The 19,168-nt window shown below is 39.5% G+C and overlaps 2 protein-coding genes and 1 pseudogene across 6 annotated transcripts in view; 1 reads left to right on the forward strand and 2 right to left on the reverse strand.

The window, feature by feature from the left end:
* GPR89A (G protein-coupled receptor 89A) overlaps positions 1 to 14,551 on the forward strand; it is a 67,407-nt gene extending 52,856 nt beyond the window's left edge. For all 3 annotated transcript variants that reach the window (XM_011995190.1, XM_011995189.1, XM_011995191.1), the window contains 4 exons: positions 9,981 to 10,076; positions 12,240 to 12,329; positions 13,714 to 13,779; positions 13,923 to 14,551. In XM_011995190.1, coding sequence (XP_011850580.1) covers positions 9,981 to 10,076; positions 12,240 to 12,329; positions 13,714 to 13,779; positions 13,923 to 14,129 — 459 coding nt within the window. In that variant the 3' untranslated portion in view covers positions 14,130 to 14,551. The remainder of the gene's footprint in view (positions 1 to 9,980; positions 10,077 to 12,239; positions 12,330 to 13,713; positions 13,780 to 13,922) is intronic.
* LOC105550294 overlaps positions 1 to 19,168 on the reverse strand; it is a 931,651-nt pseudogene that overhangs the window by 227,084 nt on the left and 685,399 nt on the right. The window lies entirely within an intron of this gene.
* PDZK1 (PDZ domain containing 1) overlaps positions 15,062 to 19,168 on the reverse strand; it is a 38,196-nt gene continuing 34,089 nt past the window's right edge. For both annotated transcript variants that reach the window (XM_011995187.1, XM_011995188.1), the window contains 3 exons: positions 17,697 to 17,921; positions 16,768 to 17,058; positions 15,062 to 15,545 (listed from right to left, as the gene is read on the reverse strand). In XM_011995187.1, the coding sequence (XP_011850577.1) occupies positions 15,492 to 15,545; positions 16,768 to 17,058; positions 17,697 to 17,921 (570 nt within the window). In that variant the 3' untranslated portion in view covers positions 15,062 to 15,491. The remainder of the gene's footprint in view (positions 15,546 to 16,767; positions 17,059 to 17,696; positions 17,922 to 19,168) is intronic.

Consider the following 19,168-nt stretch of genomic DNA (forward strand, 5'->3'; position numbering starts at 1 on the left):
TATGTGTCTGTTTTTGTACCAGTACTATGCTGTTTTGGTTACTGTAACCTTGTAGTATAGTTTGAAGTCAGGTAGCGTGATGCCTCCAGCTTTGTTCTTTTTGCTTGCAATTGTCTTGACTGTACAGGCTCTTTTTTGCTTCCATATTGAATTTTAAAATAGTTTTTTCTAATTCTGTGAAGAATGTCAATGGTAGTTTAATGGATACAGCATTGAATTTATAAATTACTTTGGGCAGTATGGCCGTTTTCACGATATTGATTCCTCCTATCTGGGAGCATGGAGTGTTTTTCCATTTGTATGTGTCCTCTCTGATTTCCTCGAGCAGTGGTTTGTAGCTCTCCTTGAAAAGGTCCTTCACTCCCCTTGTTATCTGTATTCCTAGGTATTGTATTGTTACAATATTGTATTGTTACAATACCTAGGAATACAGCTAACAAGGGGAGTGAAGGACCTCTTTGTAGCAATTGTAAATGGGAGTTCATTCATGTGTCTTTGTAGCAATAGTGTCTTTGTAGCAATTGTAAATGGGAGTTCATTCATGATTTGGCTCTTTGCTTGTCTGTTGTTGGTGTACAGGAATGCTTGTGATTTCTGCACATTGACTTTGTATCTTGAGACTTTGCTGAAGTGGCTTATCAGTTTAGGTAGCTTTTGGGCTGAGATGATGGGTTTTTCTAGATAGAAGATTATGTCATATGCAAACAAAGACAATTTGACTTTCTCTCTTCTTATTTGAATACCCTTTATTTCTTTCTCTTGCCTGATTGCCCTGGACAGAACTTTCAATACTATGTTGTGTAGGAGTGGGGAGAGAGGGCATCCTGTCTTGTGCCAGTTTTCAAAGGGAATGCTTCCAGCTTTTGCCCATTCAGTATGATATTGGCTGTGGGTTTGTTATAAATCGCTCTTATTATTTTGAGGTATGTTCCATCAATACGTAGTTTATTGAGAGTTTTTAGCATGAAGGGATGTTGAATTTTATCAAAGGCCTTTTCTGTGTCTATTGAGACAATCATATGGTTTTTGTCATTGGTTCTGTTTATGTGATGGATTACGTTTATTGATTCATGTATGTTGAACCAGCGTTGCATCCTGGGGATGAAGCTGACTTGATCATGGTAGATAAGCTTTTTGATGTGCTGCTGAACTTGGTTTGCCAGTATTTTATTGAGGATTTTTACATCAATGTTCTTCAGGGATATTGGCCTGAAGTTTTTTGTTGTTGTTGTTGTTGTATCTCTGCCAGATTCTGGTATCAGGATGATGTTGGCCTCATAAAATGAGTTAGCGAGGAGTCCCTCTTTTTCTGTTGTTTGGAATAGTTGCAGAAGAAATTGTGTCAGCTCCTCTTTTTATCTGTGAATTCAGCTGTAAATCCATCTGGTCCTGGGCTTTCCTTGGATGGTAGGCTACTTATTACTGCCCCAATTTCAGAACTCGTTATGGGTCTACTCAGGTATTCAACTTCTTCCTGGTTCAGTCTTGGAAGGATGTATGTGTCCAAGAATTTATCCATTTCTTCTAGATTTTCTAGTTTATTTGCATAGAGGTGTTTATAGTATTCTCTGATGGTTATTTGTATTTCTGTGGGACATCAGGTGATGTCCCCTTTATCATTTTTTATGGTGTCTGTTTGATTCTTCTTTTCTTCTTTATTAGTCTAGTAGTGGTCTATTTTATTAATCTTCCCAAAAAGTGGCTCCTGGATTCGTAGATTTTTTTGAAGGGTTTTTCATATCTCTATCTCCTGCAGTTCCACTGTGACCTTGGTTATTTCTTATCTTCTGCTAGCTTTGGGGTTTGTTTGCTCTTGGTTCTCTAGTTCTTTTAGTTGTGATGTTAGGGTGTTGATTGGAGATCTTTCTAGCTTTTTGATGTGGACGTTTAGTGCTATCCATTTCCCTCTTAACACTGCTTTAGCTGTGTCCTAGAGATTCTGGTATGTTGTCTCTTTGTTCTCATAGTGTCATATAACTTCTTGATTTCTGCCTTAATTTCATTATTTACCGAGGAGACATTCAGGAGCAGGTTGTTCAATTTTCATGTAATTGTGTAGTTTTGAGTTAGTTTCTTAGTCTTGAGTTCTAATTTGATTGTCCTGTGGTCTGAGAGACTGTTTGATTTCAATTCTTTTGCATTTGCTGAGGAGTATTCTACTTTCAATTATGTGATCAATTTTAGAGTAAGTGCCATCTGGCACCAAGAAGAATGTACATTCTATTGTTTTTGGGTAGAGAGTTTTGTAGATATTTATCAGGTCCACTTGATCTAGAACTGAGTTCAAGTCCTAAATATACTTGTTAATTTTCTGTCTCAATGGTCTAACATTGACAGTGGAGTGTTAAAGTCTCCCACTATTATTATGTGGGAGTATAAGTCTCTTTGTAGGTCTTTAAGAACTTGTTTTATAGATCTGGGTGCTCCTGTATTGGGTGTATGTATATTTAGGATAGTTAGCTCTTGTTGAATTGAACCCTTCAGCATTATGTAAAGCCCTTCTTTGTCTTTTTTGATCTTTGTTGGTTTAAAGTCTGTTTTGTCAGAAACTAGGATTGCAACCGCTGCTTTTTTTTTTTCTTTCCATTTGCTTGGTAAATTTTCCTCTATCCCTTTATTTTGATCCTGTGTGTGTCTTTGCACGTGAGATGGGTCTCCTGAATACAGTACACCAATAGGTCTTGACTCTATCCAATTTGCCATTCTGTGTCTTTCAATTGGGGCATTTAGCACATTTACATTTAAGGTTAACGTTGTTATGTGTGATTTGATCCTGTCATCATGATGCTAGCTGGTTATTTTGCAGACTTGTTATTGTAGTTGCTTCATAGTGTCATTGCTTTGTGTACTTCAGTGTGTTTTTGTAGTGGCTGGTAATAGTTTTTCCTTTCCATATTTAGCTCTTCCTTCAGGAGTTCTTGCAAGGTGGTGATGAGTTGCCTGAGCATTTGCTTGTCTGGAAAGGATTTTATTTCGCCTTCACTTATGAAGCTTAGTTTGGTGAGACAGGAAATTATGGGTTGGAAATTCTTTTCTTTAAGAATGTTGAATATTGGCTTCCAGTTGCTTCTGGCTTGTAGGGTTTCCACTGAGAAGGCCACTGTTAGTCTGATGGGCTTCCCTTTGTAGGTGACCTGTCCTTTCTCTCTGGCTGCCCTTAACATTTTTTCCTTCATTTTGACCTTGGAGAATCTGAAGATTATGTGTCTTGGGGTTGATCTTCTCATGGAGTATTTTACTGAAGTTCTCTGGATTTCTGAATTTGAATGTTGGCCTGTCTTGCTAGGTTGGAGAAGTTCTGGCCTGTCTTGCTAGGTTGGGGAAGTTCTGGATGATATCTTGAAGTATGTTTTCCAACTTGAAATTTGGTTCTGTTCTCCCCATCTCTTCCAGGTACCCTGATCAGCCATAGGTTCGGTATTTTTACATAATCCCGTAGTTCTCAGAGGTTTTGTTCATTCCTTTTCACTCTTTTTTCTCTAACCTTATCTGCCTGTCTTATTTCAGCAAGATAGTCGTCAAGCTCTGAGATTCTTTCCTCTGCTTGATCTCTTCAGCTGTTGATACTTGTGGTTGCATTGTGAATTTCACATTGTGTTTTTCGGCTCCATCAGGTTGTTTATGTTCCTCTTTAAAATGGTTATTCTGGTTAACAGCTCCTATAATGTTTTATCATGGTTCTTGGCTTCTTTGCATTGGGTTTAACATTACTCCTTTTGTTCAGCGAAGTTTGTTACTGCCTACCTTCTAAAGCCTACTTCTGTCAGTTCATCCATCTCAGCCTCAGCCTCAGCCCAGTTCTGTGCCCTTGCTGGAGAGGTGTTGTGATCATTTGGAAGAGAAGAGGCACTCTGGGGTTTTTGAGTTTTCACCATTTTTGTGTTGATTCTTTCTCGTCATCCTCAGTTTATCTACCTTTGATTTTTGAGGCTGCTGACCTTTGGATGGGGTTTGTGTGGGGTCTTTTTTTGTTGATGATGTTGTTGTTGCTTTCTGTTTGTTTTTAACAGTCAGGCCTCTCTTCTGTAGGGCTGCTGCCATTTGTTGGGGGTCGAATCCATACTCTACTCACCTGGGTCCCTCTTGCATCTGGAGGTATCACCAGTGGAGGCTGCAGAACAGCAAAGATGACAGCCTGCTCCTTCCTCTGGGAGGAAGCACTGACCTGATGCCAGCAGGAATGTTCCTGTATAAGGTGTCTGGCGACCCCTGATTACAGGGGTCTCACCTAGTAAGGAGGCATGGGCTCAGGGACCTGCTTAAGGAAGCACTCTGACTGCCCCTTGGCAGAGCAGGTGTGCTGCACTGAAGGGACTCCCCCTCCTCTGGACTGCCCAGACCCTTCAGAGGCAGCAGGCAGGAAAGACTAAGCCTGTTGAACCACGAAGACGTTAGCTACCCCTACCCCTGGGGGCTCCTTCCCAGAGAGATCAGTTCTGCCCATAAACCCCTACCTGGAGTTGCTGACATTTCTGCAGGGAGGCCCCGCCTAGTGAGGAGGAATGGATCCAAGTCCCATCTAAAGAAGCAGTCGGGCCACAGTCTGCCACAGCCACTGTGCTGTGCTGTGGGGAGTTCCTCCTGGTCCAAACCACATATTCTCCCCAGCACTGGCAGGGAAAAAAGGGCAGACTGGACCCACAGTGATGGCGGCCATCCCAGGAACTTGGTCATCTTAGGCAATCTCCAGTCTCCTGCTGTTGGCTGCAACCTCAGTGGCCACTGAGCATCTGGGCAGCTCTGTGCTTGGGATTCAAGGCCCTGTTGGTGTGGGCTCACGAGGGGATCTCCTGATCCACAGGTTGCACAAATCTGTGGAAGAAGAATGGTTTACTAGGCAGGGTGCCACAATCCCTCACCGCCTTCCTTGGTTGGGGGTGGGAACTCCCCTTGCCCTGTGTGGCTCCCAGGTGGGGCTGTTGCACTACCCTGCTTTTCCTCACTGTCCGTGGGTCGTGCCCACTGCCTAGTCAGTCCCAGTGGGAGAACCTGATTACCTCAGCCTGAAAGTGCAGCATTCACTTGCTGTTTTCATTCTTGATAGTAGCGGCCAACAGCAGCTCCTTCTAGTTGGCCATCTTGGCCCCTCCTGCGACCTTGCCAGTGTTTTAATTAAGTTGTTCCTTTCCTCTGTTCTTCCTTCCTTCCTTCTTATCCTTTTTCTCCTGCTGCTCCTCCAGTCTTATAAAACCTTCAGTACAAAGTTGAATAGAAGTGGTAGGAATAGTCATCCTACCCTTATTCCTGATCTTAGGGAGATCGCATCCAGTCTCACCATTCATTATGATGTTAGGTGTTCCCTAGATGCCCTTTATCAGGTTGAGGAAGTTCCATTCTAATCATAGTTTATTGAGTATTGTTAGTCATGAAAAGGTGTTGGATTTTGTTAAATGCTTTTTCTGCATCTATTGAGATGATCAAGGTTTTTCTTTTTTAGTCTGCTGTAGTTATTTACTTAATTTTTGAATATTAAACCAATCTTGCATTCCTAGAATACACCTGACTTAGTCATGGTAAATTATCATTTTTCTATTTTGTTAGATTCAATTTGCTAAAATTATGTTAAGAATATTTGCATTGTCTGAGCATGTTGGCTCACACCTGTATTTCCAGTACTTTGGGAGGCTGAAGCAGGCGAACTGCTTGAGGCCAGGAATTCAAGACCAGCCTGGGCAACATAGCAAGACCTCATCTCAGCAAAACAATAAAAATTAACTGAATGTGGTGGCATGCCTGTGTCCCCAGCTACTCAGGAGGCTATGGTGGGAGGATCGCTTGAGCCCAGAAGTCCAAGGCTGCAGTGAGCTATTATCACACTACTGCACTCCAGCTTGAGTGACAGAGGGACACTCTTGTCTCAAAAAAAAAAAAAATGCCTCCATATGTATGAGGATATTGGACTATAGTTTTCTTTTCTCATAATGTCTGTATTTGGTTTTGGTGTCAAAGTAATGCTTACTGACCTTAGAGAATGAGTTGAGAAGTACTGCCTCCTCTTTCAGTTAGTGGAAAAGTTTGTGTGGAGTTGTTATTTCTCCCCTAAATGTGTTGTAGAGTTTGTCAATAAAGCTGTCTGGGCCTGTAGTTTTCTTTGCAGGAAGATTTTTTTTAACTACCAATTCATTTTTTTTTTTAAGATACAGGGTTTATGCAGGTTATCTATTCTTGAGTGAGCTCTTGCAATTTGAGTCTTAAGGAATTTGTCTATTTTTATTGAAGTTGTTTATTGGCATGATATTGCTCATAATATTATCTTACTATCCTTTTAATGTCTAGGACCTGTAGAGACTTCTTTTTTTCATATAACAGGTTTATTGAAATATAATTCTCATACAATACAATGTACTCATTTAGTGTACAATGCAGTGGTTCTTAATATATTCATAGTTTTATAACCATTACCACAATTCTTGAACATTTTTATTAAGCCAAAAAGAAATTCCATACTCATTAGCAGTCATTCCCCATTTCCCTCCAATTCCCACTCCCCCAGCCCTTAGCAACCACTAATCTATTTTCTGTCTCTATAGATTTTCGTATTCTGAATGTTTCATATAAATGGAATCACATAATTTATATTGTTTTATGATTGACTTCTCTCATTTAGCATAATGGAGTTTGGGGGGCTTTTTTAATGTAATTTTTAAAAGTATATATATTTTTTTCATAGAGACGGGTCTCACTATATTGTCCAGGCTGGTCTTAAACTCCTGGGCTCAAGTGATCCTCTTGCCTCAGCCTCCCAGAGTGCTGAGCTTACAGGCATGAGCCACTGTACCCAGCCCCAGCATAATGTTTTTAAAGTACATCCATCTCATAGTGTCTTTCAGTACTTCATTCCTGGCCAGGCACAGTGGCTGATGCCTGATGCCTGTAATCCCAACACTTTGGGAGGCCGAGGAAGGAGGATCACTTGAGCTCAGGAGTTTGAGACTATCCTGAGAAACAAAGGGAGACCCCGTTCTTTACCCCTCCCTCCCCGACACACACACACAATTAATAGGGCATAAAGGCACAAGCTTGTGGCCCCAGCTACTTGGGAGGCTGAGCGGGGAGGATCGCTTGAGCCTGGGAAGTTGAAGCTGCAGTGAGCCGTGATTGTGCCACCGCACACCAGCAGGCAACAGAGCAAGACTGTCTTAAAAAAAAAAAAAAATTCATTATTTTCTATGGCTGAATAATATCTGTTTCATTTTATAGATATACCACATTTTTTATCCATTTATTAGTTGATGTACATTAGGATTGTTTCCACTTTTGGGCCGTCATCAATAATGCTGATGTGAACATTTGTGTATAAGTTTTTTGTTTTTGTTTTGAGACAGAGTGTCACTCTGTTGCCCAGGCTGGAGTGCAGTGGGGTGATCTCAGCTCACTTCAATCTCTGCCTCCTGGGTTCAAGCGATTCTCCTGCCTCAGCCCCCTGAGTAGCTGGGATTACAGGTGCATACCACCATGCCTGGCTGATTTTTCTATTTTTAGTAGAGTCAGAGTTTCACCATGTTGGCCAGGCTGGTCTCAACTCCTGACCTCAGGTGATCCACCAGCCTTGACCTCCCAAAGTGGGATTACAGCCATGAACCACCGTGCCCGACCTCATGTGTAAGTTTTTATGTGATGTATGTTTTAATTTCTCTTACGTGTATATCTAGGGGTAGAATTACGTGTATATCTAGGGGTAGAATTGCTGTGTCATATGCTAAGTATATGTTTAACCTTTTAATTTATTTATTTATTGAGACGGAGTCCCGCTCTGTCGCCCAGGCTGTAGTGCAGTGGCGTGATCTCAGCTCACTGCAACCTGTGCCTCTCAGGTTCAAGCAGTCCTCCGCTCAGCCTCCCAAGTAACTGAGATTACAGACACATACAACTACGCCCGGCTAATTTTTTTGTATTTTTAATAGAGACAGGGTTTCACCATATTGGCCAGGCTGGTCTTGAACTCCTAACCTCGTGATCCGCCTGCCTCAGCTTCCCAAAGTGCTAGGATTACAAGCATGAGCCACTGCGACCAGCCTATGTTTAACCTTTTAAAGAACTACCAGACTTTCCCAAAACAGCAGCAACAGTTTACATTCCTGTCAGCAGGGGATGCATGTTCCTATTTCTCCACATCCTCACCAACTTGTTATTAACTTTTTTATTATAGCCATCCTCATGGGTGTGACAGTGATGTCTCTCTTGTTCTTAATATTGGTAACTTGTGACTTCCCTCTTTTGTCTTTATCAGTCTAGTAGAAGTTTATTGATTTTATTGAACTTTTCAAAGAACCAACTGCTGGGTTAGTTTTCTCTCATTTTCTGCTATTTCATTGATTTCTGCTCTGGTCTTTGTTATTTCCTTTCTTCTGCTTATTTTGAGTCTTTTTTTTCTAATTTCTCAAGATGGAAACTAAGATCATTGATTGGAGACCTTTGCTGATGTAGGGGTTTTAATGCTGTACATTTCTTGCTATGTACTGCTGTACTAGATCTCACAAATTTTAATGAATCGTATTTCTCATTCAATTCAAAATGCTTTCTAATTTCCCTTTGATTTCTTCTCTGATTCATGGGTGATTTAGAAGTGTGTTATAAAATATTTGAGGATCTTCCAAATATTATTCTCTAATTGATTTCTAATTTAATTTCATGTGGTCTAAGAACATGTTTTGTATGATATGAATCTTTTAAATTATTGACCTGTTTTCTGTCCCAGATAGAATATGGTGATAAATGTCCTACATGTATGTGAGTAGAATATGTATTCTGCTCTTGTTGGCAGAAGTGTTCTATAAATGTCAATTACGTCAAATTGATTGATGGTATTTATTAGAGTTTCTGACTAATTTTATTAATTATTGAGAGAGGGGATCCACCTATTGTTGTGGATTTGTCCATTTCTTTTTTATTTCTATCAGTTTTGCTTTATGTATTTTGAAGCTCTGTCATTAGGTATATAAACATTTAGAATCATTATGTACCCCTTATTGAAATGATCCTGTTATCATTCTGAAATGTCCCTTTTAATACCTGGCAGTATTTTTGCTATGAAGTCTACTTTGTCTGGCATTAATATAGACATTCTGGCTTTCTTTTAATGATTAGTGTTAGCATAATATATTTTTCCACCCTTTTACTTTTAACCTATTTGTATATTTATTAAAGTGGGCTTTTCGTAAGGAATATATAGTTGGGTCTTGCATTTTTATCCAATCTAACAATCTCTGCCATTTTGTTGACATGTTTAGACCAAAGATCAGCAGTCTATAGCCCACAGGCCAAACCTAACCACTGCCTGCCTTTGGAAATAAAGTTTTATTGGAACACAGCCAAGTCCATTCATTTGTGTATTGTCTGTGGCTGCTGTCACACTCCAGTGGCAGAGTTTGCTCACCTATTATGCAGACCATTTACATTTCATGTGATTATTGATGTGGTTGGATTTTTTTTTATGTGGTTGGATTTTAAACTACTGTGTTGCTATTTCTTTTCATTGGTCCCATCTGTTCTTTTCTCCCTTTTTCCTTTTTTTAAACTGCCATCTTGGGGATTAATTGGGTATTTATCATTATTCCATTTGATATCGTTTGTTGACTTATTAGCTGTAACTCTTTTTTTATTATTATTTTAGTATTTGCTGTTAGAGCATTCAGAAAATAACCACAAGGAATGACCCTAGGATGTCTTGATTCTCTTAATCTGACTCAGTCTACCAGAATGTTACCTTTCTGGCTCCTGATAAATTAAGGCATACTGCCATAGCTTTATTTCCCTTGACTGTTTACAGAAAAGAAAGATGGAGTAAATAGGGACTTTTGTTTGCCTATATATGAGTATCCAAAATAGATTTCCTATGTATGATTTGGATTAAGAGTAGAACTGCATTTTTAGGAGCATTGACCTGTCAGATATAGTGATTAATTCATTAGTTTGAGTCACTTTTTGAAATAGTAAGTGATTGTTAAGATGCTCCAATGTAAAAATCTGCATCTTTGCAGGCTACCATCAATATTGTTTTTGATCGAGTTGGGAAAACGGATCCTGTCACAAGAGGCATTGAGATCACTGTGAATTATCTGGGAATCCAATTTGATGTAAGTGTTATATCAGGATTCAAGATCCTGGTTTGTCATGTTTCTTTCTCTTTTATCTGCTATAACTTATCATTGTTAAGATTCTGATTTGTATGCTTTAGGTACTTGCTTCTGCTTTTGTTCTTCCCATTCACCTCTGTATATTTTGACGTATTCATATGGAAAATTTTTATATTTTGATGTATTCACATGGAAAATTTGTAAAAGGCCAAGATTCTCTGTCTTAACATAAAGCCAGAAGTAATGACTGATACTTAATATTGTCATGGATGCTGATTATTTCTACAGCTGCTCCTCTGCTTCTCTATAGCCAGCTACCAGTTTAGCATTTTCTCCCCACCAAAGTATTCAGATACTTCCCTCTGTGATTCTTGATGAGCTCTTCAAACGTACAACTCACCTTTGATGCCCCAGTGGAAAATTAACTACTAATTAGTGTTCCATGTTAGAGCTGAAACAATTTCTGCTGTTAAAAATGATCTTTATCAATTAATGTGGACCTAGGGCTAAAGATGGTAACTGTCACCTCTGTACAAAGTTGTTTTTTTAAATTGGCTTTTTACTGTTTCATAATACCACTGTCATAAATACACCCTTGTCGTAATTGAAGTTCAGTGTATTTATTCATAAACCAGAGCCAATGACTCAGGCTGAATAGCACTTTAATGGTAAGACCAATGTCATATAATAGTCCCAGTATAGGCCATTTAGCTGTGCTGTCAACCTAGCCACAGACTGCATGCTACCCCCAGCCATCCATCCCAGCCAGACATGCCCCTGATCTCAAAAGGACTTGGATAAAATGAAAATGCACCAGAGCAAACTGAGCCCCAATCCTTGAGAAACAGCTCAATGTACATGTTTCTTGATGCTAGATCAATTGTATATCCTCTTTGAGTGCGAAGGAGCATGGTATCTTTTATTCAAGTAGTATATAAATTATATTAAGTATGCTTTACAGGCCAGGCACTACCGTGGCTCACATCTGTAGTCCCAGCACTTTGAGAGGCCGAGACAGATCACTTGAGTCCAGGAGTTCAAGACTAGCCTGGGCAACATGGTGAAACCCCGTCTCTAGAAAAAATATAAAAATTAGTTGGATATGGTGGCATGCACCGGTAGTCCCAGCTACGCAGGAGGCTGAAGCAGGAGGATCACTTGAACCGGGGAGGCAGAAGTTGCAGTGAGCTGAGATAGTGCCACTGCACTCTATTCTGGGCAATAGAGTGAGACCCCTGTCTCAAAAAACAACAAAAAGTATGCTTTGCTATTGTTGCATTTGTGTTTTCTTAAGTGTTTTACTGGGCTGAGTTTTTAGCAATGCTTCTCCTTTTCTGTACTTTCTGAGGATACTTAGATGGTCATGTGTATATTCCATCTACAATTCATCTGTTTATGCCATATTTTGTAATTCTGAATAACAAATCTTTTAGATGTTAGTAATAGCAGCTCCCTTGCAGATACTTTTCAGAACTGAATCAAACACAGGGTCCCAAAACTCCTTCTCACTATGAAGCAATGCAGGAGGAGAAAAAGGTATCATGTGGTTCCAGTGAAATTCAGCTATTTCCTGGAATTTAGCTGAGAATGTCTATATATCCCTTTATTATAAAAAGAAAGATTCCTTGAAGTTTTGGTGGTTAGGGAACTATTATTCATAGACACTGAAAGTAATCAAGCTATTATTTACTTTCCTTTTAATTCCTGCTTTTCATTTATCACGGTAAAACTGTATCATTAGTTCTGTTTCTTCTGATTTATTAGTGTTATTTTTATCACTCCTCGGTACTTGCTGCCAGGCATGGTGACTCATGCTTGTAATACCAACACTTTGGGAGGCTGATATGGGAGTATTGCTTGAGCCCAGGAGTTTGAGACCAGCCTGGACTACATAGCAAGACCCTGGCTCTAAAAAAAAATTTTTTTTTAATTTTAAGGTTTAATTAAGTCTGCTAATTAAGATATCTACTGCAGTCTTTCTGTAGTTGTTTTATTTGCCACTTACTTGCTTTCCTCTCTCCCTTAAGAAAAAAAAATCAGGTAGGGTCTAATGAAGTTCCCTCTCACAGTCATGTAAATGATCAGGATATAGCTTTTACTTAGCCTTTACATCTCTCTGAACAGAGGTTTAGCAGCTGTTTTTTCTTCCTATCATGGTGGCAGGTGAAGTTTTGGTCCCAACACATTTCCTTCATTCTTGTTGGAATAATCATCGTTACATCCATCAGAGGACTGCTGATCACTCTTACCAAGGTGTGTTTTATCACAGTGTTAAAAAGTACTGCTTATCATTTGTTTAATTAAATGTGGTACCAGCTGGGTGTGGTGGCTCATGCCCGTAATCCCAACACTTTGGGAGGCTGAGGTGGGCGGATCATGAGGTCAGGAGATGGAGACCATCCTGGCCAACATGGTGAAACCCCATCTTTACTAAAAATACAACAAATTAGCTGGGTGTGGTGGCACATGCCTGTGGTCCCAGTTACTTGGGCAGCTGAGACAGGAGAACCACTTGGGGGGTGGGGATTGCAGTGAGCCCAGATTGCACCACTGCATTCCAGCCTGGTGACACAGCAAGACTCCGTCTCAAAAAAAAAAAGTGGTACCATGAGATAATTTTACCTAATTAAGAATTCTGCCTCCTGAGACTTTAAACAGTCCCAAGGATTTAAAAGACATACAACCGAATTTTTAAAAAGTTAAACTACTACATAAATTGTTGGCAATATATTTACATCGTATACCAATTATAGATAAGTACATTCACTAAAGGCAATAGAGAAAGATATGGTTCTGTTTTGTTCACTGATATGTTATCAGTATCTAGAACAGAACCTAGCACATGGTAGGCAGGTATTCAGCAGATATTTGAGACTGGAAGAATAATTGTGAGAATCACTTGTAGAGAAGATACGGAAGTAGGGGGACAGAATATAGCAAGTCCTCAATGTCATCAATAAGTTCTTGGAAACAGCGGCTTTAAGTAAAACTATATACCAAGTCCTCAAAAAAATGTTTCATTCAACATTTCATTATAATGCTGATGAGAAAAATGTAGTTTTGTTATACGTCATTTCACTTAAAATCTCAGTTTCCAAGATCCTATAAATGGCATTAAGTAAGGACCTACTGAATTCAACTATTTTCTAATCAATGTAGGAAGACTTCACGGAGGTGGAAAGTGAGTCCTCTCTGGTAGGAAAGGTAGGGATTTAAAATCCAGGAGTTTTTGAATGAAAGAAGAGGTTGGGACGGGAAGGGATCTGCAGGCATCTAGCAGAGTTTTAGACAGAGCACAGGAGCCTAGTAACAATTACAAACACTCTGAGTGGGCTGGAGTGATCTGACTTAATGTTTATAGTGATGTTAAGTCACATGTGTCACATAGTTTCTGAAGTGTGATAGCAATAGGAATCCTTTCATATGTTATGTAAAGAACTTACCTCCGGGGGAAACTGTAACTTTTTCTGCAGTCTATTTTAAGTCTCTTCTTTATAGGCTTAATCATATGAATTGTTCTATACAGGATTGTGGCATCGAAGAGACACTTTCAATCAAATGTTAACCGTATTTCTTATTGTTCATGACACAGGAATCTAACAGTACTGCATAAATTTATCTCCCTCTTTCTTGACAGTTCTTTTATGCCATCTCTAGCAGTAAGTCCTCCAATGTCATTGTCCTGCTGTTAGCACAGATAATGGTAAGTTTATTGAGTTACCTTTTTGTTTACAGCTGTGAAATATCAGAAATGTGCTTGATACTTTTAAGAATTTTAATAATTTCCTTTGTCTTGTTCCTCACTACATTCAGAGTCACTTCTGGATTAATTCATTTGACTTACAGGGCATGTACTTTGTCTCCTCTGTGCTGCTGATCCGAATGAGTATGCCTCTAGAATACCGCACCATCATCACTGAAGTCCTTGGAGAACTGCAGTTCAACTTCTATCACCGTTGGTTTGATGTGATCTTCCTGGTCAGCGCTCTCTCTAGCATACTTTTCCTCTACTTGGCTCACAAACAGGCACCAGAGAAGCATATGGCACCTTGAACTTAAGCCTACTACAGACTATTAGAGGCCAGTGGTTTCAAAATTTAGATCTAAGAGGGGGAAAAAATGGAACCAGGGCCTGACGTTTTATAAACAACAAAATGCTGTGGTAGCATTTTTCACCTCATAGCATACTGTTTCCCGGTCGGGTGATACTATGACCATGAGTAGCATCAGCCAGAACATGAGAAGGAGAAGTAACTCAAGACAGTACTCAGCAGAGAGCGTCCCGTGTGGATTTGAGGCTGGTGCAAAGGCGGAGAGGAGCCAAGAAACTAAAGGGAAAAAATACACTGGAACTCTGGGGCAAGAGATATCTATGGTAGCTGGGCCAAACACATAGGATTTCCGTTTTAAGGTTCACATGGAGAAGGTTATAGCTTTCCCTTGAGATTGACTCATTAAAATCAGAGATTGTAACACTTTGGCCTTAGGTTCCTTTCATCAAGCATAGCTTGGTGTTGTGCTTGTGTGATCTGACCTGAGTTAGCATCCCACACCTCCTCATCTGAGCCTACCCCATTAAAATAACCAAGAAGTTATCTGTTCTTTCCCGGGAAAGGGGTAGTGTGCACCTGAAATAGATTCTACCAAAAGAGAGATTTCAGGTATGTCATTTTTTCTTGATTTCCTGTCAACTTAGTATTATACCCTACTTTCAATTCAGTAGTGATGTTTCCTTTTTTTTTTTCTATCTGCCCCTCACACTGTGGGGTGAAACCATGAATAACTTAACTGGGGGAATGAGTCACTTGTGAAAGGGAAATGTTGAAAAATTTTTAGAACATTCAGACATGCAATTTAAGAAAATTCTGAATTTTATTACTAAGGTCTTATTTTGTACTTAATGTGTTTTGGGTTTCTAGAAGCAAATGAAGGTGAAAGCATAAAAAGTGAATCCAAAACAAAAGCTCTATCAAGTGTACTCAGAAGGCATTTGTTAATGGTATTTATTCTAGCAACTACAACATTGTTACAAAAGCACAATTTTAATAGGCTTATCTGCTAAGATGCTTTAATAAGCAGCTATCACCTATACAGAGTTATGAATCATCTTTGGTGCTCAAGGAGCCTGTAGAAGTAAGAGACATCATCATACAGAGAAATGTAGTTAAGTTGAAGCTTGGAAGAGATCACATGAAAAAAATCTAGCTCTTGCCTTATCTCTTCCTAAGTTAAGCATAAATTAGCAGTCTGCAGTAGCCACCCGTAAGACCAGTCACACATGGTGAATGGTTTCCAGTGGAGTTTTTCTTCTAAAGAGACAGTAAACTGGTCGCAACTCATTCCTTGAGAAACGATTCCTATTAAATACCCAGAAATAGCTATCAAATAAACAGCCAACGCTATTACTTGTTTTCATCACATCTCTGTATCTTCAGAATTGGAAGAAGAATGTGAGGCTGTACTGTGGGCCTGTGTAAAAGAAAACAAAGAATTTACAAATGGTAGAGTAATGAAAAAGGGATGATCTATTCTAGAGTTGCATGACTTAAGTCAGGGAGTAGAGTCACTCGCTAGAATTTCTTACTTTCACAGCATGCAGTTGACAGCAATTGTCTAGAGCTCATAAATCAAGAAGTAAAAAGTTTATCAGTATTGTAATGGGAACCCCCAGAAGAGCCTGAATCAGATGATCTAGGTATGACTAGAAGTCAGGTGACCTGAATTCTACACTTGACCGTTTTCAACTTGCTGTTTAACACATTAACAAATTCCTTAATGTCTGTATATATTTCTTTTTTATAAGACTAGGATATTGACTTCCTAAAGAGAAATTATAGAATTTTTAAATGACAACTAAAATAGTGTTTATTAAGCATTCCAGAATACAAATCAGTGGGCATTGTATGTGTTCATTAAACTGAGTTTATTAAAATGAGTATTCACCAATTAGCAGAATATAATGGAAAGAACAACATCATCAAATTAAACTTTTTTAGAGTCTTGGCTTTGCTATAAATTTCCTTTATGAATTTGGATAAGTCAGTTTACTTTTGGACCTCAAGTTCATCTATGAAAAATTGGGCAAAAATATGAAACTGAGACTTACCAAGAAGTTTAATCCAAATATATAGAGAATGCTTAATCTTTCCTAGTAATAAAACTGGAATACCTGTCAGTTATTTTAAACAATATTGTCTATAAGCAACACCATTTACATGCTTACTATGAGCCAGCCACTATTCAAAGCACTTTAATATAGTTAATATAATCTTAGTTAACATAATCCTGATAACAATCCTACAAATTATCCCCATTTTATGGGTGGGAAAACTGAGGAACAGAACAAATAAATCCATTTCCCCGCAGCTGACAAATGACAGAACCAGAATTCATACATAGATCATCCAATTCAGGCTCTTCTGGCGGTTCCCATTACAATACTGATAAACTTTGTACCTCTTGATTTATTAGCTCTAGACAACTGCTGTCAGCTGCATGCTGTGAAAGTAAGAAATTTGTTGTCCTTGTACTGCCGCCTGTCCTCTATAACAACTTGATTTGTGAGTTATCTTTACATTGTCATTTTCTAATTTTAAAAAAATCTGTGGCAAACAGACATTAAATATACTCATAGGGACTATACCCATACTCCAGTAAATTAGATCATGAAAAGAAATAGGCCCCCACTCACCCGTTCTTTTGCCATGTGCGAGTCATGCCCTGACTCCACCACTGTTCCTTCTTTAGAATCTGGAGGGGTGTCAAGTGGATCAGCCAGGGAGGAAACAATAGGGATTTTCTTAGCTTGGAAATAATCATAGGCCTTCTTTCCACAGACTAGAAGTGTGACATTCTTCCCACTGCTCTGGATTCTATCCACCACCTTCTCATAGGGTTCATCCAGCACATTCACCCCATTCACTTCAATGATGATATCTTCATCCTCTAGCCCAGCCAAGTCAGCAGGGCCGCCCTTCTGTACCTGTGAACAGAAGTTCTGAGTTATCAATTTCAAACACAGAGAAGGGGATGTCAGACTAGCTCTCCTTCAGAGGACAGATGAGGAGTTCAAGAATTTATTCTTAATCATGTTATTATTTCTCCTTGAGGTATAGAGTTGAAAAAGGTGTTCTAATGCTTTTGTATTTATGAAGGCTGTAACTTCCATATTCACATGATTAGTGGTATTATAACTAGTGATTCAGTATCACATGTCTTCTGGGATGAAGGGGGATAAATAGGTCCCCCTTCTTCACTCCCAACTTGAAAGCTATAGGGAGTCTTATCAGTCCCTACAGGGTAAGGGGCATTATGCCAAATGCACAGAAGCAAACAAGTATGACTGCCAATCAGGGTTGATAGTGACTGTCAGCTAGAGTTCAGTCAACTCACACTGTTTGGAACAGATGTTTGGGAAGCAAAAAACACGTGAACTTATGATGTACTGGTAGCTAACCTAAAGGGTATGGGACCATGACAACATTTATCCGAACCCAGGTGAGACCCCTCAGTGTGTGCCTTCAATGGAACCTCTCTACTAAGCCGTCAATGGGCGGGAAAAGCTGAGACTATCCTAATTGTGGCTGTGTTTGTTGGGCTGCTGGAACCAGATTACCATACCTCTTTGATGAATGAGCCTGGCAGACCCCGAATCGAATTTAAGTGAAAGCCATAGCCATTTTCACCTTTAGCCAGCCTGCAGAGTTTAGGCTTATAATCTACTTCCTCTGTAGTATCTGGTGGACTTGAGACTTCCAGAGAAGCGGGAGTAGGAGCTGGAGCCTCCTTGACAGAGCCATTGGGCAGTTCTTGACTTTGATAGTAGAGAAATGGAGAAAAATGAGCCTTTTGAAAAATAAAGGGAAAAAACATTAACTTAGTTGTAACCATGAGTAAGTTATACTTTGTTAAATGTGCTAATTTTTATGGTATCATACATATTCCACTGTTCTTCCGGATGTGTCTGATTGTAGGCTGTAAAATTTCTCTACTTACCCCAACCAGGAAAGGTATAAAAGAAGATTGCGCTTCGTTGTGAAGTAATATATGTATACATGTACACAAATGCACACATGAACATAAAAGCAGTATAGGATGCTGTACAAGGATCCAAAAAGATGTCTAAAAAATTGCTAATTTCTTTTGAATTCATAATAGTGAGCAAGTCACTGAACAATCTATACATAATTCCCCTGCTGGGAAATGACACATCAGACTGACTAGCCCGGTACCTCATGCAAAGTACATTCTTCTGGCTTTTCCTTTCGGTAAGATGATCTTCAGAGCTCCTTAAACACATTCGAAAAATGTAAAACACAAGACACTTGTGATAGTTAATTTTAGGTGCCAACTTGACTGGATTAAGGAATACCTAGAAACCCAGTAAAGCATTATTTTGGTGTGTGTCCATGAGGGTGGTTCCAGAGGGGATTAGTGTGCGAGTCCGAGTGAACTACAGAAAAGGCAAAGGTGTCAGTCTGTCTGCTAGGGCTGGGATACACTCTTCCTCTCCTGTGCTTGGACATCAGAATTCCAGGTTCTCTGGCCTTTGGACTCTAAGATCTACAGCCACAGCCCCCCAGATTCTCAGGCCAAATGCACAGAAGCAATTAAGTAGGAATGCCAATCAGGGGTGACGCCAGTAAGTCAGATTTGGACGGAGCCGCACTCCTGGCATCCCAGAGTTTCAAGCTTGAAGACAGCCTGTTGTGGGGCTTCTTAGCCTCCATAAATTCCCCTAATTAATCTCCTCTCATGCCTGTATCTTTATATCCTACTAGATCTGTCTCTCTGGAGAATGTTAATATAACACTATTTTTATCACTATCAGAAGACTCAAAGCTACTAGAAGAGAACAACCCATATATACAGTAATAATTGGTGAGAGGGTGACAGCTATTATATGGTCACATATTGTAACAAAAGTTAATTCCAACCCTTTGCTGCTTGCCAACACCCTCCCCTTCCAGACCTGGGATCTGTGTGCTTATTTTACTATGTATTGTTGTAACCATTAGCTGTCACTTGTGTTATGCCAAACTCTCCAACATCTTTAAATACTCCTAATTCATATCAACTCCCAGACCATCCAT

This window comes from Mandrillus leucophaeus, unplaced genomic scaffold, assembly GCF_000951045.1.
Source record: "Mandrillus leucophaeus isolate KB7577 unplaced genomic scaffold, Mleu.le_1.0 Scaffold475, whole genome shotgun sequence".
Classification (NCBI taxonomy): Eukaryota; Metazoa; Chordata; class Mammalia; order Primates; family Cercopithecidae; genus Mandrillus; species Mandrillus leucophaeus.